This window comes from Cyprinus carpio, chromosome B22 (genome assembly GCF_018340385.1).
Source record: "Cyprinus carpio isolate SPL01 chromosome B22, ASM1834038v1, whole genome shotgun sequence".
In the NCBI taxonomy this organism is placed as follows: Eukaryota; Metazoa; Chordata; class Actinopteri; order Cypriniformes; family Cyprinidae; genus Cyprinus; species Cyprinus carpio.
The window spans coordinates 30,329,372-30,352,655 of NC_056618.1; the positions used below are offsets into that span (position 1 = coordinate 30,329,372).

At 34.7% G+C, this 23,284-nt stretch overlaps 1 protein-coding gene across 1 annotated transcript in view; it reads right to left on the minus strand.

Moving 5' to 3' along the window:
• LOC109054059 (semaphorin-3D-like) overlaps window positions 1–23,284 on the minus strand; it is a 50,774-nt gene that overhangs the window by 18,993 nt on the left and 8,497 nt on the right. Inside the window, exon 2 of the mRNA XM_042748827.1 lies at window positions 12,022–12,218. Within this exon, the coding sequence (XP_042604761.1) occupies window positions 12,022–12,157 (136 nt within the window). The 5' untranslated portion in view covers window positions 12,158–12,218. The remainder of the gene's footprint in view (window positions 1–12,021; window positions 12,219–23,284) is intronic.

A 23,284-nucleotide genomic window follows, 5' to 3' on the forward strand; every position in this document is an offset into this window, starting at 1 on the left:
ATACATTTTGAAAACCTTCTTTTTTGCTTTTTGTTACTTTATCTTTGGAAATAAATAAATAAATAAATAACAGCATCTGAAAGGATAACAGGGTTGCAAATGTTGCCTAAATCAAGCTGTCACTTAGCAGTTAGTGTCGTCATAGTATTATTTATATACTATTACAGTATGTATTAAAATTTTAAATTAGCTTTTAATTTAATATTTTCAGTTTACATATTAATTTTAGTAATTTTGTTATTTTTAGTATTTTGACATTTTTATGAGAGGATAGCTGGGTTAGGGCAAAATATTGGTTTGTAGTAACCTTACATAACCCATAAATTAAATTATATATATATATATATATATATATATATATATATATATATATATATATATATATATATATATATATATATATATATCTGTGAATTTTTCTTAAGATTACTTGGATCACAGGGTTGAACAATTAAGCCTAATGAATACAGTTAACACTACAATTGTGTAAAAACTGAAAAAAATAATGTCCTTTCCAACAGGTGCCAGAATTTATTTATTTATAAACAGGGGTTAAATTTAATTAATATATATTTTAAAAAAAATCTAAGAAAAAAAAGACAGCAATGTTGGATAAAGTCAACAATATAAAGACCTATGAAGTGGGACGTACTGTAAGTCAACAAATACTTTAATGTGATTTGTTTTATGTGGTGTGTTATGAGCTGTCAGACATTGTTCGTCTTTACGTACATCAGCTTTGTGACATTGATGCACCAGGCAGTGTATCTTTTGTTCGGTCTCAGTTAAGCGTTTCAAAGGCCAAGTTGCCGAAACCTTACAGATTTAAGGGGTCAAAGGTGACCCGTCTTGATTACCATTCCTCTTCACGTACCGAAACGTGTGGATTAGGCTTGGAAATGGAATTAGGCCACCCAGAACTCTGTTCGGCTTTGAGCTCTTTGACAAAGTATCTTTATAAACCCAATATCAATAAAAAGCTAAATCCTGATAATCAAGTCCAGAGTTGTTTTGCTTCTAGTATTCGGGAATGGGGTGCTGGCGAGTTCACAGTCTTCAGAGATCGTAAAACTCAAACGCTCTGTCTTGTGTCTGACGCAAGCCAATTGCGAACATTCGCTCGTGATCCATGAGCACTTCAAACACAGACGTTTGCTGGGACTCTGCCAAAAACCTGTAACAATCTCCTGCCTTTCGCAGAAGGTCAGAGGGCAATGAAAATGAACAGAGAAGGGTGAAACTTCTCAAAACAGTCAGTTCTGAGAAATAAGGAAGTATGGCTCTAATAAAAGACAGAAACCCTAAAACTGTAAAGAAACAGTAAATCTAAAAATAATATTTATTTATATGATTTGTCTTTAAAATCTTACATTGCATGCAGTTGCTGACAAACTTGATGTACTGTAGGATGACGAAATGATGTTATACTGATTTTACGCAACAGATCAATAAACAATAAGTTAATTTTGTGTTAAATTTTAGACATAATATTGCCTGGTTTTGCTCGATTTCACAAACAGGAATGGCTCAAAACAAAGCCACAGCAGAACTGTTGTGCATCTTCAAGCAACACACAAGCAAACACAGCGTCTATACGACATGGCGGGGGCGGCAACAACAATACTACAATGAGAATAAAAGTTACGCCTTCTTTCTTTGGGTGAACATCTGGGCGGCGTTATGCAAATCTTCCCACATACTGACATAGAGATGTGGGGGTGTGTCAGAACGAGCCATTTTAGGAGGGCGTGGACAAGTATTAACTTTTATAAAGAATATCTCTTTGGATTTGTGACTTTAGTCTTTGCAACTTCACAGATCTTCTTTATTCACCAAGAGCTCGTAACACTCCGCATCATATAACCCCTTTAAGGCTTTTTTCTTTCTTTATTTATTTTTGGAGCTTGGCTGTTATAATCAGTCATATAGGCTTGGGAATACATGTGAATAACCTGTAAATAAATAATAGCAGAATTGTCATTTTTAGGTGAACTATGTGTGTTAATATAATTAATCAGTCTATTTAATTTCTCCATCAGTATGAACATTTGAAACAGTGGTCTCGTTATATTAGATGGCTGATTAGCTGGAGGAGGGACTCTATTGAGGACTTTTAAGGTCACTGACAGGTTCTGTCACTCCTCAAGCAGCGGGGAGTCCGTTTCCCCCGTTATCTCGAATTTCATCAAGTGCTGGTGGCCTTTGATTGGGTGTAGAGCTTGAGTGAAGGGAAAATCACTGGAATGCCAAAGGTCGGAGCTCAAAATCTCAGCTATAAGGTAAAGATCAAGAGAACATCTCTCTACCATTGCATCTGCGTCCGACCACTTGAATAAGCAAAGCACTGGGCAGAATCAAAATCAACACGGATCTGAACATGTATCTTTTCCATCTGCTAAAGCAAACGATGCATGTCTACGCAAAACAACATCAATATGTCGCAGAAACACGCAGGCTTACTTCTGTTGGCCTACTGTACGGTTATCAGTGCCAACTTTTTCAGGTAGTCCCCTGAAGTCAGAGCTAGTATGCAAGCTAGTAAAATTTCCTCTCTGAGGCCTTGTATAGCCTAAGTGGTGAGGGGAATATAGCTGCTTATTTCTTCTTGTTGCTGATTTGGCTTTCTGCTATTGTTTTTGGCACTTCTGTAATGACCCGAGACCTAAGAATTGTTTCATATAAACTAAATAAAGCATGGCCAGGGACTAATGATGACAACTTAAAGAACTTGTGGTGTAGAAAATATCATTTATACACTATAATATTACTAAACCTAGTGAGCTCATTGTTAGTTTAGCAACATATTGCTGTTAAACTCTTACAATCAACTGTGACTGTTTGAGTGTATAAACATAGCATTTAGCATCTAGCACCAAATGATCAGTAAAGAAATGTTTCAATTTGACAACATTTAAAAAAAAGTAAAATCAAATTAAAATGGTGTGATTACCACTTATTTTATATTTGTGTGTATTATGTATGTTTTGCATTGTTAGCTTAGCAAAATGTTGCATATAGAGCATAGCATTAGCATCTAGCATAATGAAAAATGTTTGCTATAAACATATTTTATTTATTTTGGATTAAAAAAAGTTAAATCCAATTAAAATGGATTCATTTAGCACTTTTTACCTGTTACTCATTCTGAACGTCTTGCACATAACATCTGGAGTCTGTAGTTGAGAGAATGCTGGCTTCACCATGGTTTGGACCAGACATTCCTCTTATTCCACAAATCAGAATTTCACACACCAACCATATCGTTCAGATCGTAAATTTAGCCATTTTATCAAAAAATCCTGGAACTATAGCTACAATGTTTCTCAAACATTCATGTCACTAATGAGTGGGTACAGAAGATTTGTTTGTACACTGAGTGCAGTGAGATTTGATTTGTAGTGACCAGAGTATGGGCAGAAATGGATTTCTAGATACATTTGTGGAGAATATAAGGTAAGCTAATGCTACAGTGAATAAATGAGATGTATAACTCACTTAGCAAGATATTTAGATATAAGAGGTCTTCCCATGTTCAATTAAGAGGAAAAAGGAAACAGTTTGATTGAGAATCAAGAATTTAAGTGACCTATTAGTAAAACTGCAGCCAACAGTTCTGCTGAAAAGAACATTAAGAATCAGTTCCCTAGATAAAGATCAGGTTCTGACTGAAAACTGAATTACTGATGGAAATCAATACTACAGGACTAGATTTTCAACCCTTTTATAAACAACCGATACAATTGTAATACCATTGGAATGGATATTAGATTATCATAGTTTTCTGAAGCCCAGTCAAAGCATTTATCTTGTGGTAATAGCAGCACAACACTGACATAGTGTCTGAACAAAAATGAAACTGGATTGAAAAAATCTGTTTTGGATTTATCAAAACGACGTGCAATAAAACAGAATTGGCGAAGCAAAGACTGCGGGCGAGTGCGTAATGACAACTAATAAAACATTAAGAGTTCCCCAAGAGCTGTATAAAATATCTCTACTGACTATTCTGACTGTTGAGAGACAGTTGTGAAGGCCGAAGTGAACACACAAGCATAAAAAAAAACCTTTTAAAATGTCTTAGGTCAGTCCTCATTAGAAACCTGAAACGTGTCAAATAATGTCTCAGTTATGATTTAAGTAATATAAGTCAACAGGAAACTGAAAGTACACTGTGAGAATGACAGCCATGTTTGTTTTGTCTTTGTATCAGGTGGCTACATCCTCTTACTGTTTATCAATGCCTGGATGCATTGAAGTTTCATTGCCAAGCCGTTTTCCAACTGTTAGTTCAGGATGATCACAAGGAATGTTCAAGGTGCAAATGTTCTTTTTGTCATTATTTTTACTCCTGTATAAACAGGTCTGGAGAAAATTGGCAGCAGGCCTCTAGTATGCACTGTTGATCTGTTCCTAAAGCAAACCACACTACATTTGAAGAGAAATTACATTTAAGTAGGTTATAAATTAAAAGGCATGCTTGAACTTTTAATATACTTTGAGTAAAAATAGAGTTAAATTAAATTCAAAACTCTTTTTGTGGCTTTTATTTCACTTTTAGAGCCTTCAGAAAAAAATCTTCACTCAAAAACTAACTGAAGAGCTATATTTCCTCTCTAAATATGAGAAACCTCATCAGTCATGGAAAAATATACAACTGCAGTTGGTGCGATTCATGAAACTGACACCAGAGGAGACTCGCTTTGAGGGTGGGAGAGGTGTTAACATCAACATACCTCCTCATTTATCTCCCACATTTATCAGTTTCACTGTCTTCTCTCATTTGTCTTTTTTCAAACTGTCCAGAAAGGCTTTTTGCGGTGATGGAAGACATAGATTGACCCCATTTCAATTGACTTCTTTTTCCTTTGGGTCAGTGGCAGCTAGTCATTCAAATTACCCATAAGCCCTGGTTGTAAGTTGTGTTCTGGGTCGCCAACATTAGCAGAAGCAGAGTTACAAAGTGAATGGGAAAACCAAAGGCATCATTTATCAACTTCTGGTTTTCATCTTAGTGGCAAATGATGGATGCTTTTGTATGAATGGATTTATAAACCCTTGTTGAATCATTCCTGTTTTAGGACGTCAAAGAAGTTGGTATGTTTGGTCAGATTTAGTTTAAAATTTGGATCTGCAATTGTTTGTCCCTGCCTGTTTGTTAGGTCATTCTAAAAGGCTTTAAAAATCATTGTCTCTATCATGTGTGACTGTAAACCCAACAGTATATTGTTTATGTGTCAAAAAAACAGTCTAGTGTTTTAAGCCATTAACTGCCTATAAACACAGACCCCCTGTAAGCTTTTACTAACTCAGTTAGTATCAAATTCCCTTCACATGTAAACAGTGTGACTTACAACACAACTACAACTTACGACATGTTTCCATGTTAAACCCTGTCCGTCTGTCTGTACATCTATTCCCCACTGGATTTGAGGACATCCTCATGTCCTGGCCTTACGTCTTACGAAATACTATGTAAGCCTGGTCTGTGAAATGTCCCACCGATGGTAAATCATCTTCCTAGTCGAGTTTAGACTCTCCCTTAATTTCTCATTTGTGTCCTTCCGTTTGTTTTTATAGGCTTTGTGGGACTTTGCAGCAAAGATTAGGAGTTTGTTGTATTTACTCAAACTCGCTGCTGGTGCCAAACTTCAGATCAATGAACTTTTGCAAACTTTGTGTCAGCCACAGTCCGCTAACGCTCAGAAATAACATTAGAATAAAACATTAGATAAAAGATAACATTACATAAAAGATAAAAAATTAGTAAGTCTGCTGTAGTCATATGATTTCTTTGTGTGAGAAAAACACCAAAAGTTAGTTTGTTGCTCATGTATAACCTTTTTCTTTTCTTATGTGGAAAATAGCTGTATAGAGTAGGGTAAAAAAAAAATCTAATTTTGTGTTCCACAGATAGAATAGGAACATACAGGTTTAGAACGACATAAGAATGAGGAATTTATGTCACAATTTTTATTTTTGGGTGAACTATTCCTTTAATACTTATAATGCAATAGGACCTAAAATATAGCCTTGGAGGACACCATTTATCAGATACCTGTAAAGTTGTTTTGTTGTGAAACAACATAAGGGTGAGTAAATAACAACATAATTTGTCTTTGTTTTCTAATGAAAGGAAATTTGTTGTCCATACAGTAATAAACACTGACATCCTGTTCAATATGTAAAAGAGCCCTAAAGGAAACACAAACTAAGAATAATGGTTTTCTGATGACCAGCACATCTCACTGGAGTTTTTTGTGGTTGTGACCTATGTGTTTTTGAGTTTACTGCCTATTCAGGAGGAGTGTGGACTAAATGCCTCTCTCTAGTTGGAAAGTGTGCCTCTACAGATGTACAGTACTGATGAGAGGCCTCCACTGCGGCACCCTTCGGCCCCAGAGTTGTTTTTTTCATTACGCTCTGGAACAACGTAATCTCTCTGAGGAGCCATTGGGTGCATGTTAAATTGCTTCAGTCCTGGACTAGAGGTGTTGAAATTGTGCTCACAAACACACAAGGACACACACATGGATGTACGCACTACTTAAGTGCAGTTTGAGAGAGATATTCAACTCAAGTGAGGCAACCAAAATCCTGTCAATGACCTGACCCAAACCAAAGCCCTTGCTGCTTTGCTCAAGACAGACTATCAATATCTATCATCATTCTGAAAAATTAGCTAAAGACGAGAGTGAATGGCTTTTGCCTTTATCACCAGTTGTCACAAGGTTGCTGTGATCTGTTCTGAAAATATGATTCTAAAAAGTCAGCACATTAACCATGATGTTTAGGCTTTGGGTGGACGTTTTGTCTTACATTTTAAAGAATGAGTTCAGGACACTTCAACAAGACACAACTGAAATCAAATGTTTCTCTAAGAGTAGATGAATGAACGAATAATAAATATATTTTTGAAGGTTAGAAAGAAAGAAGGAAGGAAGATCAGAATGCCCAACATCCAGGTTCATGTTGGTATCTGTTCCCAGTTAGCCCAGAAACATACTCTGCAAGTAAAACAAACGCAGATGCAACCGCTCGGTCAGAGCATTAGCATGCAATACACATTTGAATGCACTCTTGCTCTGGCAGTAACAATCTGAAGTTATCTTTGAGAAGAAGTATTGAGTGTGAATTGTACTGAATGTGCACATACAGTGTACTTCAAATTAAAAAGTATATATTTTAGATTACTAAAAATATATTTAGGTTACTTAAAGAGTACAGTACAATGACTGTTTCCTTCATTACTGCTTCTTTGTAATCATTTAAAATCAAAAGTTTTACATTAAAGTACATTTTAAATGTTTTAAAATTTGTTTGTCATGTTTTAAAGTATTTTGATATGTTGACTAACATACTTAAACATCGAGAAATAGTTAGTCTGTTGAAGTTATATGAAATTATGTTTAAAAGAAACACCAAAAATTTGTTTGTTATTCATGTAAAAGCTTTTTTTCTTTACCTCAATGGAAAACAGCTCTATAGACAATTCTTGTTTTGCCTTCCACGGATAGATTAAGAACATACAGGTTAAGAACAACCTGAAAATGAGAAAATATCATTTTATTTCTAGGTGAACTATTCCTTTAATACTCAATTGCCAGGACCTAATATCCCAAGCCTTGGGGTATACCATTCATCAGATGCCTATAAAGTTGGATGAAACACATGTAAAGTACTAGATTATTTTATTCAATATTACACTTAAAGTTAATATACATTAAATATACTAAATTTGCAACTTTATCATTACAAATACTTTTAAATACATGACATACTGTCACACTACTGTGCTGGAAGGAACACAGAGCTGTGGATAAGAGAAATAGTCTTTATTAATCCAACACATGGGTAAATCCAACAAAGGAAATAGGAGGAAGACACATGTACTGACTTGTAGACCCAACAAAACTGAACTGAAAGGACTAGGGATATAAAGCCAGGATAACGAGGAAACACAGGTGTGGGGAATCAATAATAATCAAACTAAACAAGGACAGGAAACAGACCAAATAAGGAAAAACAGGAACTGACACACATGACAACAGGTCCAATCCTGACACATACAAGTTTCAATCGAAAGTATATTAAAGTACATTTTAGTTTACCATACAGTATATGCTTGTCAGCATTTATGTAAACATTAACCATATTATAAAGATAATTGATGTGATTCTGAATTGACTTGTATCAATATACTTGCTGTGTAGGTGTATTATTTTTATCATAAGTATTTTTTTTAAAGTATGCTAAAGTGTCTTTTTTTTTCTCCAGAAGATATCTGTGCTATTAAACCTAACTTAACAGCTATTATTCTCTCTAAAGGTCTATTTTGAGAAATGTAGACACCCCATCAGCCTCAGAGAAAGTGATTCAAATTGTTTTCATCCTTCCTTCCTCTAATTAGCAACATTCTTCTTCCTGGCTCTGTTCAGTGTTAATGCCCCGATGGCTTCATTAGCCTGTGCCAGAGCCCGGGACCCTGAGTCATCTGCTCTGCTTATCTCCCGCACCTTGTTGCCATGGATATAAAGGGGTTACACAGTCAGGGGTCATCACTGTGACGCAGCATTGTGTCAGCTATCAGGGACTACATCCCTCAGGTCACATTCCTGGTGCCAAAGGGATGTATATTTGCAATGACAGACTGTAATAAAAATGTTTTACTGTCTTGCTAAGATTTGGCCTCTGAGGACTATTGGAATAATAGCCCAGTTAAATTTAGTAGTTCTCTTTGAGCATCCCACTGTGAACAAGTCAAAATGTATAATATATATTGATATATAATGATATATATATATATATATATATATATATATATATATCATCATTGAAGTGTGTGTGTGTGTGTGTGTGTGTGTGTGTGTGTGTGTGTGTGTGTGTGTGTATCATTGAAATGACTCAAAAGTCCCAAGTTTGCAAAGGTTATGTGAGTGAATCTTCATTGTGTGTCCAGTATTTTGATCATATCTGAGATATTCTTCTCAAATCTTCCTAGAACACACAATAATTGGTGCAGCTGTCAAAATGAGGCCGTGGGTGTGATGCAAAAAATCCTTCCTGTCGTGGAGAAACTGAGACATTTAGCCATTCTCTAATGCCAGGAATGTTTCTTTTGGTTTTAATCCACCCATTTGTCAGAAAGAAAATCTCAGGCAGGAGTTTAACTGGTAAACACCAGTGGGAAAGTCAGAGGACACTGGAAAATCACACATCGTCTGTGTGTCTGCCAGCAGAACTTCATCTTCTGAGGTTAAATAAGCAGTTTAAGTGAGGAAGTTGACTCAATTAAAAAAATAATGAGCCAAGTCATTAGCTAAAGTATGATAGCTGCTTCCCAATAAAAGCATGAGGACAGCAGTGCTGGGTAGTAAACTACACTTAAAGCATGAGCACATTATCACATTAGCTACTGCACTACTACGTTATAGCTACATTAGACATGTGGATGAGGAAATGATGTCTGAATTGTTCCTGAACTATTCCTTTATACTTAAATGCCATAGGACCTAAGATATAACCTTGGGGGACACTGTGTATCAGATGCCTGTAAAGTTGGTTGCAATGACAATTGGGTGAATAAGTAACAACCGATTTTTCTTTTGTTTTCAAATAAAATGGAATTTGTTGTTTATAGAGTGATAAGCATCAGCTTCCTGTCCAACATGTTGAAGGAAATAAACTAAGAATACATTTTTCAGTCATGCAAAATATATCCATGCTTTTTTTTTTTTTGTGCAAATTTTCCAGTAACAAGCTACATTTTAACCAGTTAGCATTGTAGCATGACAAAATGCTACCATCACACTGTATTGCACACAAAGCTTTATAGCTGAGCAAAATCATGCTAGTCTAACATTTGTTCTTTCGATTGGTTCATATGTCAGTTACTATATATATATCCTAATATGATTCATTTGCCTGCATGACACAGTAATATAAGGTTGGTAGCAAATTTTATTGGACCAGCTATGATTTTTCTATCAAACAAAACTCTACACATTAGCACACTTGCTACTACAATAGCTAAATTTTTCAATAGTTTAAATTAATTACAGCTGCATTTTGCAGATTTTATCACAAAAAGATAATATTTTTTCAATAAATAAACATCATAGCATGAAAAAATTCTAGCGTCACACTGTATTGTACACCGGGCTTCTCACATATTATGGGTTTTAGTCTGTTGGTACATTGAAATGGTTTATATGACCTGTTAAAATGAGCTATTAAACTTTTCAAAATACTAGGATTCATCAGCTTCTCAATATTTTGTTGTTAGTATAGTCGCACAGATATTACAGCAAGTTCAAGAAAACAATTCACTCATTCATTTGATTATTTCTACAGATACAACACATAGGGTTGTTAGCTTATTGTAAGTTGGATCATCTACAATTTCCCCCCAAACAAAAGTCTAAGATGCCAACCTGAACTGTCATGTCCCTCAGAAGCTTCTTACTTCTTAATAAAACCGTCATATTCAGCTATTTCAAAAGTCTTCTTTGTTTACTTGCTCTCATTTCCTGTCTTCTTTAGTTTGGCTTTCGAATTAGACTTTAAGATACCCGCAAGCAAAACAAGTGACTCGTCTCCATTAATGAATAACGTCTGTCTTTTGCATCTAGCTGCCAACCTTTGGATGTCTGCTGCCCCGCACTCGTAAATACATGGCGCCCCTGAGATGATGTACACATTCTATTAACAGCGCTGAAGATAATGGGAAGCACATTTTCACTATAGGTACAGCGCTCTCTCCGACGCCGCCGTTTACAGAACCTTCCTGAGAGGAAGCGGCCGCATCCCGCAGGTTCCGGGAGGTTCTGAGGGGTCAGTAACAGGGGCGGCTGTGATGTGCTGATAATGGCAGACGGCTCAGGAGATGAGACTGTGTGGCGTGGGTGTCTAGACAGACAGTCGCAGAGCAGTCCGGTGATGTATTGCTGGGTGGCTGGCAGTATAGCTAATGTGGCCCAGAGGTTTCATCCTTATCAGTGATAATGTTGTTTTGGAAGGGAGGTTAGAATATTGGAATCTCTTGGTGTAAATTGTGTTTTGTTGGGTAAAACCATTTAATAAGAATTTATTAAATTATATTAATCTTATTCATTATTTTATTATTACATTTTTATTTAGGTAAAAATGGGAAGTGGCTGAAGGAAGCGGGTTCGGTTATCACATGCAGTATATTTCGATTTCAGAAACTGTTGATATTCATTTTAAAATTAATATTTTTGGATGATAAATAATTAGCTTACTTTGAATCATTTAAGTAACACTGTATATAATACATAACTATATAAAAATACTTCATAATATATTTATATAAAATCTATTTTATGTTTATTACTTTTGAAGTAATATATATGTATGTGTATGTACAAGCTTATCAATTATTGGTATTTTTAGATGTATTATTTTTATTATATTTTATCATTTTTTAATATATTTATTCACTTTTTATTCTTTTTGATGTTTCTACAAATAATGGACAATTATTGTACAATATGTAGGAGAATAACTGTATATTTTAATCACCATCGTTAAAAATAAACAATTATTTAAATTGCCATCTTTTATCACATTGTTGCTGTTTTCATATTTCAGAATTATATAATATTTTAAATGTATTTCTATGTCTATTTAAGACACAGAACAGTGCAATATTATGTTAAATTATTACATTATAATTTATAAACTTAAAATAAGTCTGGCAAAATAAAGTAGACTAATTAACTTTGTAGATTTTCAGGAAGCAGAAGTTAATGGCACTCTTCCCCTGTTGCATTGTGTCTGTTAAAACAGCTTGACCATGCTGATGTCCTCACGGCTAAACGGAAGTAAGCGAAAGCAGCTTCAGAGAGAAGATTTAACTGAAAATTTGCAGATTACCACAGGAAAGACACTCAGAGAGCGTAACTATTTGTTTAGCAGAAATGATTTCATTATTTTTCCGCTGCCTTTTGATTGTCTCTGTAAAAAATAAATGCCAAATCAATATGTGAGAGTCTGAGTTCTGACCTGTATGAGAGAGCTGCAGTCGTGGTATATTCTGGTTTCCAGCATTACTGGGCCGTATGAGAGGCAGCAGCGAGTGGAGCAGAAAGACCAGCAGGGGACTGTATCGCCCAGTCCTCCACAATCCCACAATCCTCATCTCCAGCTTCCTGTAGTCTGACTGTACAGGATGTCTTCTATTTCACATCACCTTCGTAGTGCTGGATAAACAACAAACAGACATGAGCATATAAGTTTCATTTAAATATCACAGTAATACTGTATTGTTCTGTTTTATACTGTAAGTTGAAAATGAATACAGTAGTAATAATGTAAACATGAACTGACAACTTAATAATGCAAATCAATAATATAATATAATATAATATAAATTATTTTTGATCTTTTAAATACATTTTTTTAACATTTTAAGTTATAATATAATATAATATATAGAATTTAAATAATTATTATATTATATAAACGTTAAAGAAATATATAAAAAAATAAACATTACATAATTGTTAAATAATGTTTCCACATTGAAATCCAAGGTTTAGCTTTTAGATTTCAGTCAAAATGAATAAATTTGACAGTAAGACTCCTAAATAGCAAAATGTTAGATGAAGATACCAGACCATTTTCCACATCAAACTGAAAATGATCTGCCTTTTTATGAAAGGGAAAGCTCCAGATGGCATTCTTTCACAATGACATTACCCCGTCCATGTCATCTCTTCTAAATAGAAAACAGAATGTGCCACATCCTCAGGCATTAGCTACCAGACTTCAGCATCACCCAATGTACTTTTCCAGTATCCTCAAGTCAAAACTGTTTGAGCAAGAGCTTAAACCTGGAGGCACAACAGATGCTACTTCAAGACTGGAAACCCGAAACCTTCAGAGCGTGTGAGTGGCGTGCCGAGCTCACGACTGCGCGAGAACCAGTCAGAAACCGGAGTATTGTTTCGAGAAAAGTTCCCATGGCTAATCAGCTGCCCTGATCTTTATTTTCTTTCCTTTAAGAGGTCACCCTACATAAACAGATCGCATGCGCAACTTAGAAACACTCGAGCAGCTTCCTCCTGTACATGCTAACCGCTAAACACCATCAAAGAACATGCAAGAGTTCAATCCGCTGGAATGGATTTCATTTGTCTGTTAGCAACTTTCGTACGATTCGCAGTATTGAAAGTCCAACAATTGGCGAGCTCATTGAAAGAGCAGCAGTTTTTGTGTTGGCGCTCTGGGGAAGCATTTTCCCATGATGAGGGTATTGTATGTTGCACCACTTAGACTCGCGAGGGGACCCCTGGGGACAGTTTCGACACGAAAAATGGGCTTGAGCTCAAACATATGCAAAATGAAGATAGGCTTTCTCTATTGCTCCATTCATCACCTCAAAATCTAAGCTCATTACGCTGTTCCTCGAACATAATAACACTATTCAAGTTCCTCGAGTGACAGAAACCAAATTTATTACCGCAGCATTTCATAGTGAGAATCAGATGCGTTTATCAGACGTCCGATAGCCGGAATTCATTCCAGGTTCCATTTAAAGGAGTAGTTCAGCCAAAAATTATATATTTCTAAACATTTATTTACCCTCAGGCCAACCAAAATGTAGATGAGTGTGTTTCTTCCTCTGCAGTGAATGGGTGCCGTCAGAATGAGAGTCCAAACAGCTGATAAAAACATCACAATCACCCACAAGCAATCCATACCACTCCAGTCCATCAATTAACATCTTGTGAAGTGAAAAGCTGTGTTTATGAGAAACAAATCCATCATTAAGGTGTTTTTAACTTCAAACCGACACTTCTGGCCAAAATATAATCCAAAAAAAGTCCATAATCCATAATAATGCTTCCTCCAGTGAAAAAGTCCATCTCCTGTTGTAATATAGTATATAAATTAGAGTGTTCACTTGTTTAGAGCTGACTTGTAAATGGTGGTTAATCTGTGCATATTTCGCTCCTGATTCAGACTAGATGACTTTTCCACTGGAGAAAGCAATATTTTGCATTATGGACTCATATTTCAATTGGAAGCAATGGTTTGAAGTTAAAAACATCTTGATAATGGACTTTGCTTCTTATAAACATGCAGTTTTTCACTTCACAGGTTTGCCACAAGATTACTTGTGGATCATTGTGATGTTTTTATCAGCTGTTTGGACTCTCATTTTGACGGCACCCATTCACTCCAGATAATTAATTGGTGAACAAGTGATTGAATGCTACATTTCTCCAAATCTGATGAAGAAACAAACTCATCTGCATCTTGGGTGTTTTGAGGGTCAGCAAATTCTCAGTAAATTAAAAAAATATATATAAGGTGAACTGTTCCTTTAAGTGCTGTGGTATCAGGCTTACGGCTGTGTTATGTTATACCCTACGGGTTGATTCAGCAGTTGTGTTAACTGGATTTACTGTATTGGCTGGAGCACAGGTGCTCGAGGAGAGATCAGGGACTTTTATTAGCTCCGTTTGTTGACTCAAACCTATTAATCTCCCAGTGAAAGTAAAAGAAAACATCATTCCTGGCCCGACAACAACTATGTGTGAGCTCTACAAGGTGGTGAAGGTCTGGCAGATACTAACATAGGCATATTTTTCATTAGAGTACTTTCGGTATTCTTTACGTCTCTGTTTAGCAGATATGAATCCAGTTAAGAGTGCAGGAGAGATTTGAACTATGTTGCATTAAAAAGGTCCCTTCTTTGGCCTTGGTTTTTATAGAATGAGTGGGATTTGGTTTCAATCATTATTAATGACTCTTTAGACATTTATAGCCTATTATGTGCTGCTACTAGAGTCCATAATGCTGCATACTTACTTTTGACTATTAGCATAAAGTCTGGTCCACTTTGCAACTTATTCTGACCATATATATATATATATATATATATATATATATATATATATATATATATATATATATATATATATATATATACACACACACACCCACAAAATAGTGAAGGAAAGACAACAAACACATACTAACTGTGGGAAAATCGTCAAGCTTCGGGAAGAGGAAGTAGTTGATATTAAGTCACTTCCAGACGACAAAAGCCACACAACGTAAAGCAAGAGAGAAATGGCAGCTCACTCCGGATATAGAGCCTGTTTCCTTGGACCCGTTTCCCTGCGTTGTTCAGAATCATGGAAAACTAGTGGCTGTCAGGGTCACATTTGAGAAATGACCTAATTTACAACCTTGACTGGCAAAGCTTGAAGAGTGACTGTAGACATTGTCCTACTAATGCTGCTTTAGACAACTGAAAATACAGTCAAAGAGCTCTGATCACGGGTACCGGGACACTTTTCCATCCGGACCTCACATGTTAAGCACACCAAGCTTTCTCTAGGACAAAAAGCCTCTTGGAAATACTGCAAACATCTTAACAGGCAGACGGGAAAATAATGATCCCTGCATGGCGACACATAGTCAGGGACTTTGTCAAAGTAATGGATGAACACTCTCACTTCCTCTTGAGCTTGTGAGTGGACAGAATAGAGAGAGCAGCGGGGAGTCTTCCACTGTTCTGCACCAACAACCTCTGACCCAATCCAGCAAGAAAACAAACATAAAATAAAAAACGCCACTTCAGACACTTTGCATAGATAAACTGCATTTTACATTTTTTGTAATTCCTAATAACTAAAGTTCTTCTTCGTATTAGAGACTCTTTCCAGTTTCTTCACATTAGGCAAACTGAACTAACAACCACACATTTATCACATACCATCACATATTATATAACATAGCGCCCAGCCCTAACCGGCCCATTACAACTACTGTTACATTTAACTGAATAAAATTAAAGTCAATTCAGAAATGAGCAGCCAAACCCAACTTGTACAAAGAGAGATGCGGAAAATTACTTATTCATTGAAAGTCTAAATGTGAATGAAAGGGGCCAGTCGGCACATTAAGGTCTGCAGCGAGCTGTGAAAAGACCTGCTACCCCGCGAGCAAACAACACTGGGTTCAACCAGCCGAAAAACAAGCAACCAAGCCTCTTGTTTAACACGCACAAAGACACCAGCTTAACACGGCGGGACACGCATCCAGAGCCGCTTTAACACCTAACACATTCAAAATCAGCCCTATTCTCTGCAAAGCGCTGCCATTGAGTGCAAATCCACAGAATTTTTCACAATTCATTAGGCTTTTTCTAATGCAAAAATCCACAGTTTAGAGAAACAAGAGTCAAAAGGTTTCACGTTCCTTGGGAATCATTCAGTGAGCGAGCAGAAGCAGATTCATCAGGCGTCCATCATTCCCATGGGTAATGTTGCACTAGTGAGCCATGCCAGCGGATTTTGTAGTAAAGAAAGGATGGTTTACGTGAACGCTTTTTGAGGATGACTTTGTTGAGCTCATTAGGAAGACTTAGGTTTTCAGGAAGGATTACAGTTTCTCTGCAACATAATATGGACAAATGTGTCGAGTGCTAGAGGGCGGGAAGGTTATCTGAGTGTGTTAGGAAGGAGTCATGTTTGAATGAGTGCGCGGACCTCCACCCTGCTTACAAATGGCATCGCAAAGGCAAAAAACGTTCTTTATGCTTTTATTAAAAGTCATTTGTTCTGTTGTTGTGATGTGTTTTATGTGTTTAATGTAGAATGTAAATTGGAAGTTAAGCAGAAAGTCATTCATAAAGCTCTTTGAGATCATTGTAATATGAATGTAAACTTTTATGTAGGCTGTTCATTTCAAATGAACTCTTTCTCAATATATCAAAGCCTGTAAGAAATCCAGAAAAGAACAATTGGTGTGTTTAATGTGTTTTTGTGATATGATCAATTGTATTGGGATATTATTGCGTATTTTCAACTATGACCACTTTTGGCCTTCTGATATAGTCTCTTATGCTCAACAGGGCTGTATTTATTTGATCATATGTATGTTAAAAACAGTAATATTGTGAAATTTTATTGCAATTTAAAATAACTGTTTTCTGTTTGAATATATTATGAAATGGAATTTATTCTTGTGATCAAAGCTGAATTTTCAGCAGTCATTACTTCCAGTCTCCAGATTTGCTGCTCAAGAAAAATGTTGAAATCAGAAAGAATCTGAATGTACAAAGTTCAAAATAAAAGCATTTATTTGATTTTTGTCTTGGAAATCTAATTTCTAGCACATCTCAAATGATTTGTTAAATTTATTATGGGATGGAAATTATGATAGAATATGTCAAAGCTAATGGAATTTTATGTATCCTTAATACACACAATTGAATAATATGTTCACACTTCATTTTATATATATATATATATATATATATATATATATATATATATATATATATATATATATATATATATATATATAATATTTTTATATTTGATGTTTCTATATATTTAATATTTTGGTATATTTAAATTTTTTATATATATTATTTTGATAAAAAGTGTAACTAAAATCAATTAATACTAAAATATAACAATAAAAAACATTTAATAATTAAATAAATAATAAATATATAATAAATAATAAACAATAAACAAAATAATTTATAATATTACATGAAACAAACAATAATACAATTTAATTAATTAATAAAATATCACCAACTGGGATACATAAGTGCTCAAAGTTGAAGAAACACATTTATCAAAGTCAAACATTTTGCAGGTTTTATTTTATTTTTTTATTTAAATTCGAGTGTGTTAGTAGGCAAATTCTGGTTCTTGTGAACATTCATCTGGACAATAACTCCCCCACTCTTTAACAGATGGACCCCCTAGGCAGTTTTGGAAACTCTGTTTTGCTTCATAACCAAGTCATATGGTTCAGTGTTTTGCCCCGTGCGTGAGATCTTTCAACCATGCACCCCTAAAACTCCCACGGCAACATCACAGTCTGCTCCTTGAGTCCAGTTCTGCACTGAAGTCAGTGATCAACAGACCAGAGAAAGCGCCTCTCCTTCACATACCAGCCCATCTCTGCACTCCTCAACCGCAGATACCTGCGTCTGGCAACAAAATGAAGAGAGACAGATGATCTGTCCACTTCAGCTGTTTTCAATCGGACAGGATCCAGGGCTTTTGGCCACTTCTGCCTTAAGGAGTGATGTGATGGGGTGCCTTGAAAGGCCAGAAGTTATAATAATATTTAAAATGGTCAAATATCTGCCTCATCTTGTCCAGGGTTTTGGATTTTCAAATATACAGCACTGATGAGTAATGTTATATTTATTTACTAGGAATCATTGTTTCATGTTTCGGTGAGCAAATTCCAGCAATTCTTCTGGCGTGTCTTTTTTTTAACCATTTACCAGCAAGAAACAATGAGATGAAAAAGGAAGTGTATTATTAGAGTCTGTATGCGTGGGAGTTAGTGAACAATATACAACTTCTACTATTATTACCATTTCTACATTAGTAGTAGTAGTAGTAGTAGTTGAAGTAGTAGTAGTAGTAATATTGCATAAATCACTAGATTTGCATTTCCTAAAGGAATCAAAAAGGATAGAATTGAATAAATGGTTAACTATATGCAAGGAAGATCAATAACAATAACAATTCTGTATGCAAATATTGCGATCATGTCATCTCTGTAGAAATTGTGCATGCTGAAAATATTGTTTTAATATTGTCTCTTTCTTAAATTTCAGCAAAGCAAAACAAACTAAACAAAACAAGAAAACAAAACAAAACAAACAAAACTAGAAAGCAAAGAAAAACAAAGCAGCAGAATAAAACAAAACAGGAAAACAAAAAAGCTAAATAAAACAGAAACAAAACAAAAACAACAAAGCAAACTAAAACAAAGAAAGAAATTAAAGAGAAATAAAACTAAACAAAACAGGAAAGCAAAACTAAAAATGGGTATCAATATCAGGATTAAGAATGATTTGTCAGTCTTTCATTAAACTACAAGTTACATGTAAAAATATGTAGTTTGAGAAAATTCTGCAAATTCCTTACGTGAATGAAATCAATTTTAATCTTGTACCCTCATACAGTAAATCTGAATGTTATATAAAAACTCCATAAAGCCAACATACTGATTTACAACCAACAACTGTTTTTTTTAGCCATTGAACAATTCCAGAACACCATTTATACTAATCTTTCTCTTTCTTTCTTTCTTTCTCTTTACCACAGAGCTGAGTAATATGTCATATATCAAAACTATATGTCTTGGAAAGTAGTGTCAAGGAAAATGTACTGTCTAGTAATCCGCTGGAAGTTTCTGTTTCCTATCACCATCCAGGAAGCCTATTGGCTCTAAATTGCACACAACATGGAACAATTTCAGCACACTTAATCTACGATTGTCTGGTGGGGGCATTCAGAGCAATTCAATTTGGCATCAGAGGTGCCAGATTCCATTTTCCGCACCCTAAATAACATCCAAAATCACAACAAAGCATCCGAAAAAGAGTCTGAACTCTGTTATTGTCTTTCAGAAATCTAGTAATCTGCAAATTTACATCCTACTACTGGAGGTTTTAAACCAACATGTGCAACTGTAAGTGACTGACTGTCAGGCCCATTACATCTCACCACATTAAAATAAACAGCCATTCGTCTGTGTATTTTAAAAAGCGGGGGAATATCCAGCATGTGAGATGTGAAATTGAAATGTTTGAAAATACAGTTAGACAAATAACTCGGCTTTGGGGAGGGAATGGGAAGAATCGTCCCAGTTCAAGAATCCTGATGGAATGTTGTGGTTTTCATTCCAGACAGCTGATTTTGAGAGGGAGTCAAACAATATATGTTGCACATCCCTCATAACTGGGAAAACAACCGTCTAAATGGTTCTGTAATGTTCCCTAGAGAATCTGGATGACAAACCGCTCCTAACCAGTGTGCCATAGGAAATTTGAAACACAATGTGCAGAATTCCACCTCATTTCCTCCTTTCCAAGGATTCCGTGAGCCATTCCTGCTAGTAATTGTGAGGACAACTAAACAGCCGTTTACTTCACAGTTGCATGACCTTGGGATTGAGAACTGCCTCAAGCACACTAACCCCCTCTTTAAAACACAGCATGAACCTGCCGGGCATAGAATGGAGACTATTTTCCCATTAGTCGTTTGGTTAAGATCCACACAGGAGATTTCCTCTCAAACTTTTACTGCAGAAAACCCTCGGGTACTAAAGTCTTAAAAGTCTTTACTCTTACATATAGCCCAACTGATAGGTGCAGCATAATCGCAATTAAATTTGTGCGATAGGTATTTGTACATAATGTTTACACTTAGATATGCTAAAAAAGTAGACGGAAGATAAATCTATAAATTTTTATTGCAGATAAATGCACACTGACTATAATTTTAGTTATAATCAGGGTTCTTACAATTAATTGTAGTAACTGTAAAACTGAAGCTAAAAAAAAAAATTGTTACTTGAAATAAAATAAACGTTATCTGAAATTACTAAAAATTATAAACTTAAACTGAAAAATGACACAACAACAACAAAACCTACTAAACCTTTAACTTAAATTTAAATGAAAACAATAAAAAAATATTAATTTTATTTATAAAAAATTACAATAGTAAGTCAATAATACTTAAATTGCACTGGTTACACTACACTGTTATATAGATACACTCTGATTTCAGCTTTATAATTAAATAAATAAGAAATTAGTGTTGATGTTGTATTTATATTTGAAATGAGGTTGTGTTTTTTTTTTTAAAGATAATGTAATGTTAATACAATAAAAACCTTTTTAACAGTAAGTTACCTCATCATATACATTAAAAAACATAACCTTGCATTATATGTATTTTTACTGTAATTTTGCCAAATGTATTTATTTATTTAAATGTAAAACCTCTGAGTTACCATATAATTTACAGTGAAAAAAAATGTAAAATAACATTTTCTACACATATTAAAAAATCAGTTTCTTCTGTTTTTTTTTTTAAATATATACAGGAATATGCCATGCCATCATAACTGTGACATTGTTACCATATGGCGAAGATCTGGCAACCACAGCAGTTTTTTTTTTTTTTTTTTTTTTTTTTTATTTTAAATTTAAATTTTTTTTTTTTTAAGTGTAATCAAAATATTGATGTTGTTTCACTAGTCACCAAAGTGACAACTCACTTACATTAAGAATTGTGAATAACGAAACTGACACAGTCTCTTAACTTTTCTCTCTTTACAACTTATATATTTGCATATATTTAATAATTTTTTAAAGTAAATTCTACTTGTTAAAGTCAGTAGTTTTATATAGTTTTCTATGAAAGACGTTGAGGATATAATTTTGTATTTTTAAATGTTATGATCCATCCCTGTGATTCACTCAGTTGAGAAATGAACTGGAAATTACCTCTGGCACCCAGGAAATCCTGGGCACTTACTGTTTCTCTCTATTAAAGCTCATCTCTTCTCTATATTGGGAGTTTTACAAGAAAGCAGTGTTTGAAGGCAGCTTGTTAATATTACTGTCTAGACAAACTTTGTTTTTTGTTTAGTCTGAGATGAGAGAATGCCAGACAACACCTGCTGGGCTTAAATCCCATTTGCTTCATTGTAAAGACACAAACAAAACACGCTCATCCCTGATTTGGATCCACAACAAAGATTTCACAGCAAAGGCTGTTGTGTTGTTGTTTGATTTGGTTGTTATGCATGTTGATTTGATGCTTTGAAAAAAATGAAAGATGGAAGAGAGAAATTTTTGTTTTTTGGTTAGGTGTAAGGTTGTTAGTTGTCAAGGTCTGTGTAAATAAAACATGTAAACTCCTGGTAAAATCATTCTCACATTTCATTTGAAGTCAAAATCGGTGAAAACAACCCTTCACTGAATGTAAACGATTTCTTCTATTATTATTATTAATTAATAACAAATTAATAAAGGCCACTTCACGTGTCAAAAAAAGAATAAGAACATCTTGTGTGGCCTGAGGGTGAGTAAATGTTCATCAGTTTTTCATTTTTGGGTGAACTATTCCTTTAAACTCTCTCTCTTTGTGTTTGGCAGAAGAAAGCCATACAAGTTTAAATCAACATGAGGGAGAGTAAAATGACTTTACGTATAGACATTATTTTGTCATTAATGTCTTTAATCATTCATGTTCCTCTTTAATTATCTCATAATTTTGTCATTAATAACAATTATCTTGATTCATGTGTGACGCTCCTCATACATCTGACCTCACTGACAATGTCAACAAACTCCTGCTCAGCAGATGATACTGACTTATCGTGCGTTTTCCTCCCCGGTGGTCCGAGTGACCTCATTCCAGGCAATGGATGTCACACCACCCATAAAACAGGCTGTCATGGTTCCCCTCAAGGAACCTCAAGGTCTGACATTCGGACTGCAGATTGGAGTCAGACTCAGACTGCCAGTGGACCCAAATTGTTTAAAACTGCATAATTATTTTGTCTTTCACCTCATCCTTTTGTATGCTGTATTTGGAATGAGGTATTGTTACGCTGAGAGGAGAGAGGACCCTTTTTACCTTGAGTATTTGTTCTTTGATTGGCTTGTGTTTGCAGACCAGTCCCAGAACGAAACATAGCTTTCAATCAAAGGGGATTCACATGTGTGCAGTTTTACACTCTTTTTTTTCTATGGGCCTTTCTGCACTAGCATCATTTAACGGATTACCAAATATAAGGACTGTTTTCAAACAATTGATTATTTATTAATTATTGATTAATTAATTTTGAATAATAAACATGCTTATAAAATCAAATATATAATTATGATTTTTTTTTAATTAATATTAGTTGTTTTGTTGACATGCACGAAAGAGACTCGTTCCAAGTTTTTTTTAATTAATTAATATCAATATATTATTTAATAATTAAGCTTGTAGAATAATTAAGATTCAAACTAATATTTAGTTTAATATTAATTATTTTGTTGACAAGTCTGAAAGAGACTTGATTTCACAGTTTTTTTAATTACATTTTATTATTAATTAATAATTACAATTAATAATTATTAATTAATGTTGAGTTTAATTGTTAATTCTTTTGTTGTCATGACTGAAAGAGCCGCAGCTAATGATTGGTTTAGTGAACTAGTTAAAATGAATCATGAAATGATACGATTTAAAAGGTCTTGAATGTGGAGGTTTAAGCAGCACTAAACTAAGCTAAACTAAGCTAAACTAGGCTAAACTAAGCTAAGCTAAGTTAAGTTAAGTTAAGTTAAGTTAAGTTAAGTTAAACTAAACTAAGCTAAGATAAGCTAAGTTAAACTAAACTAAACTAAGCTAAGCTAAGATAAGCTAAGTCAAACTACACTAAGCTAAGCTAAGCTAAGTTAAACTAAACTAAACTAAGC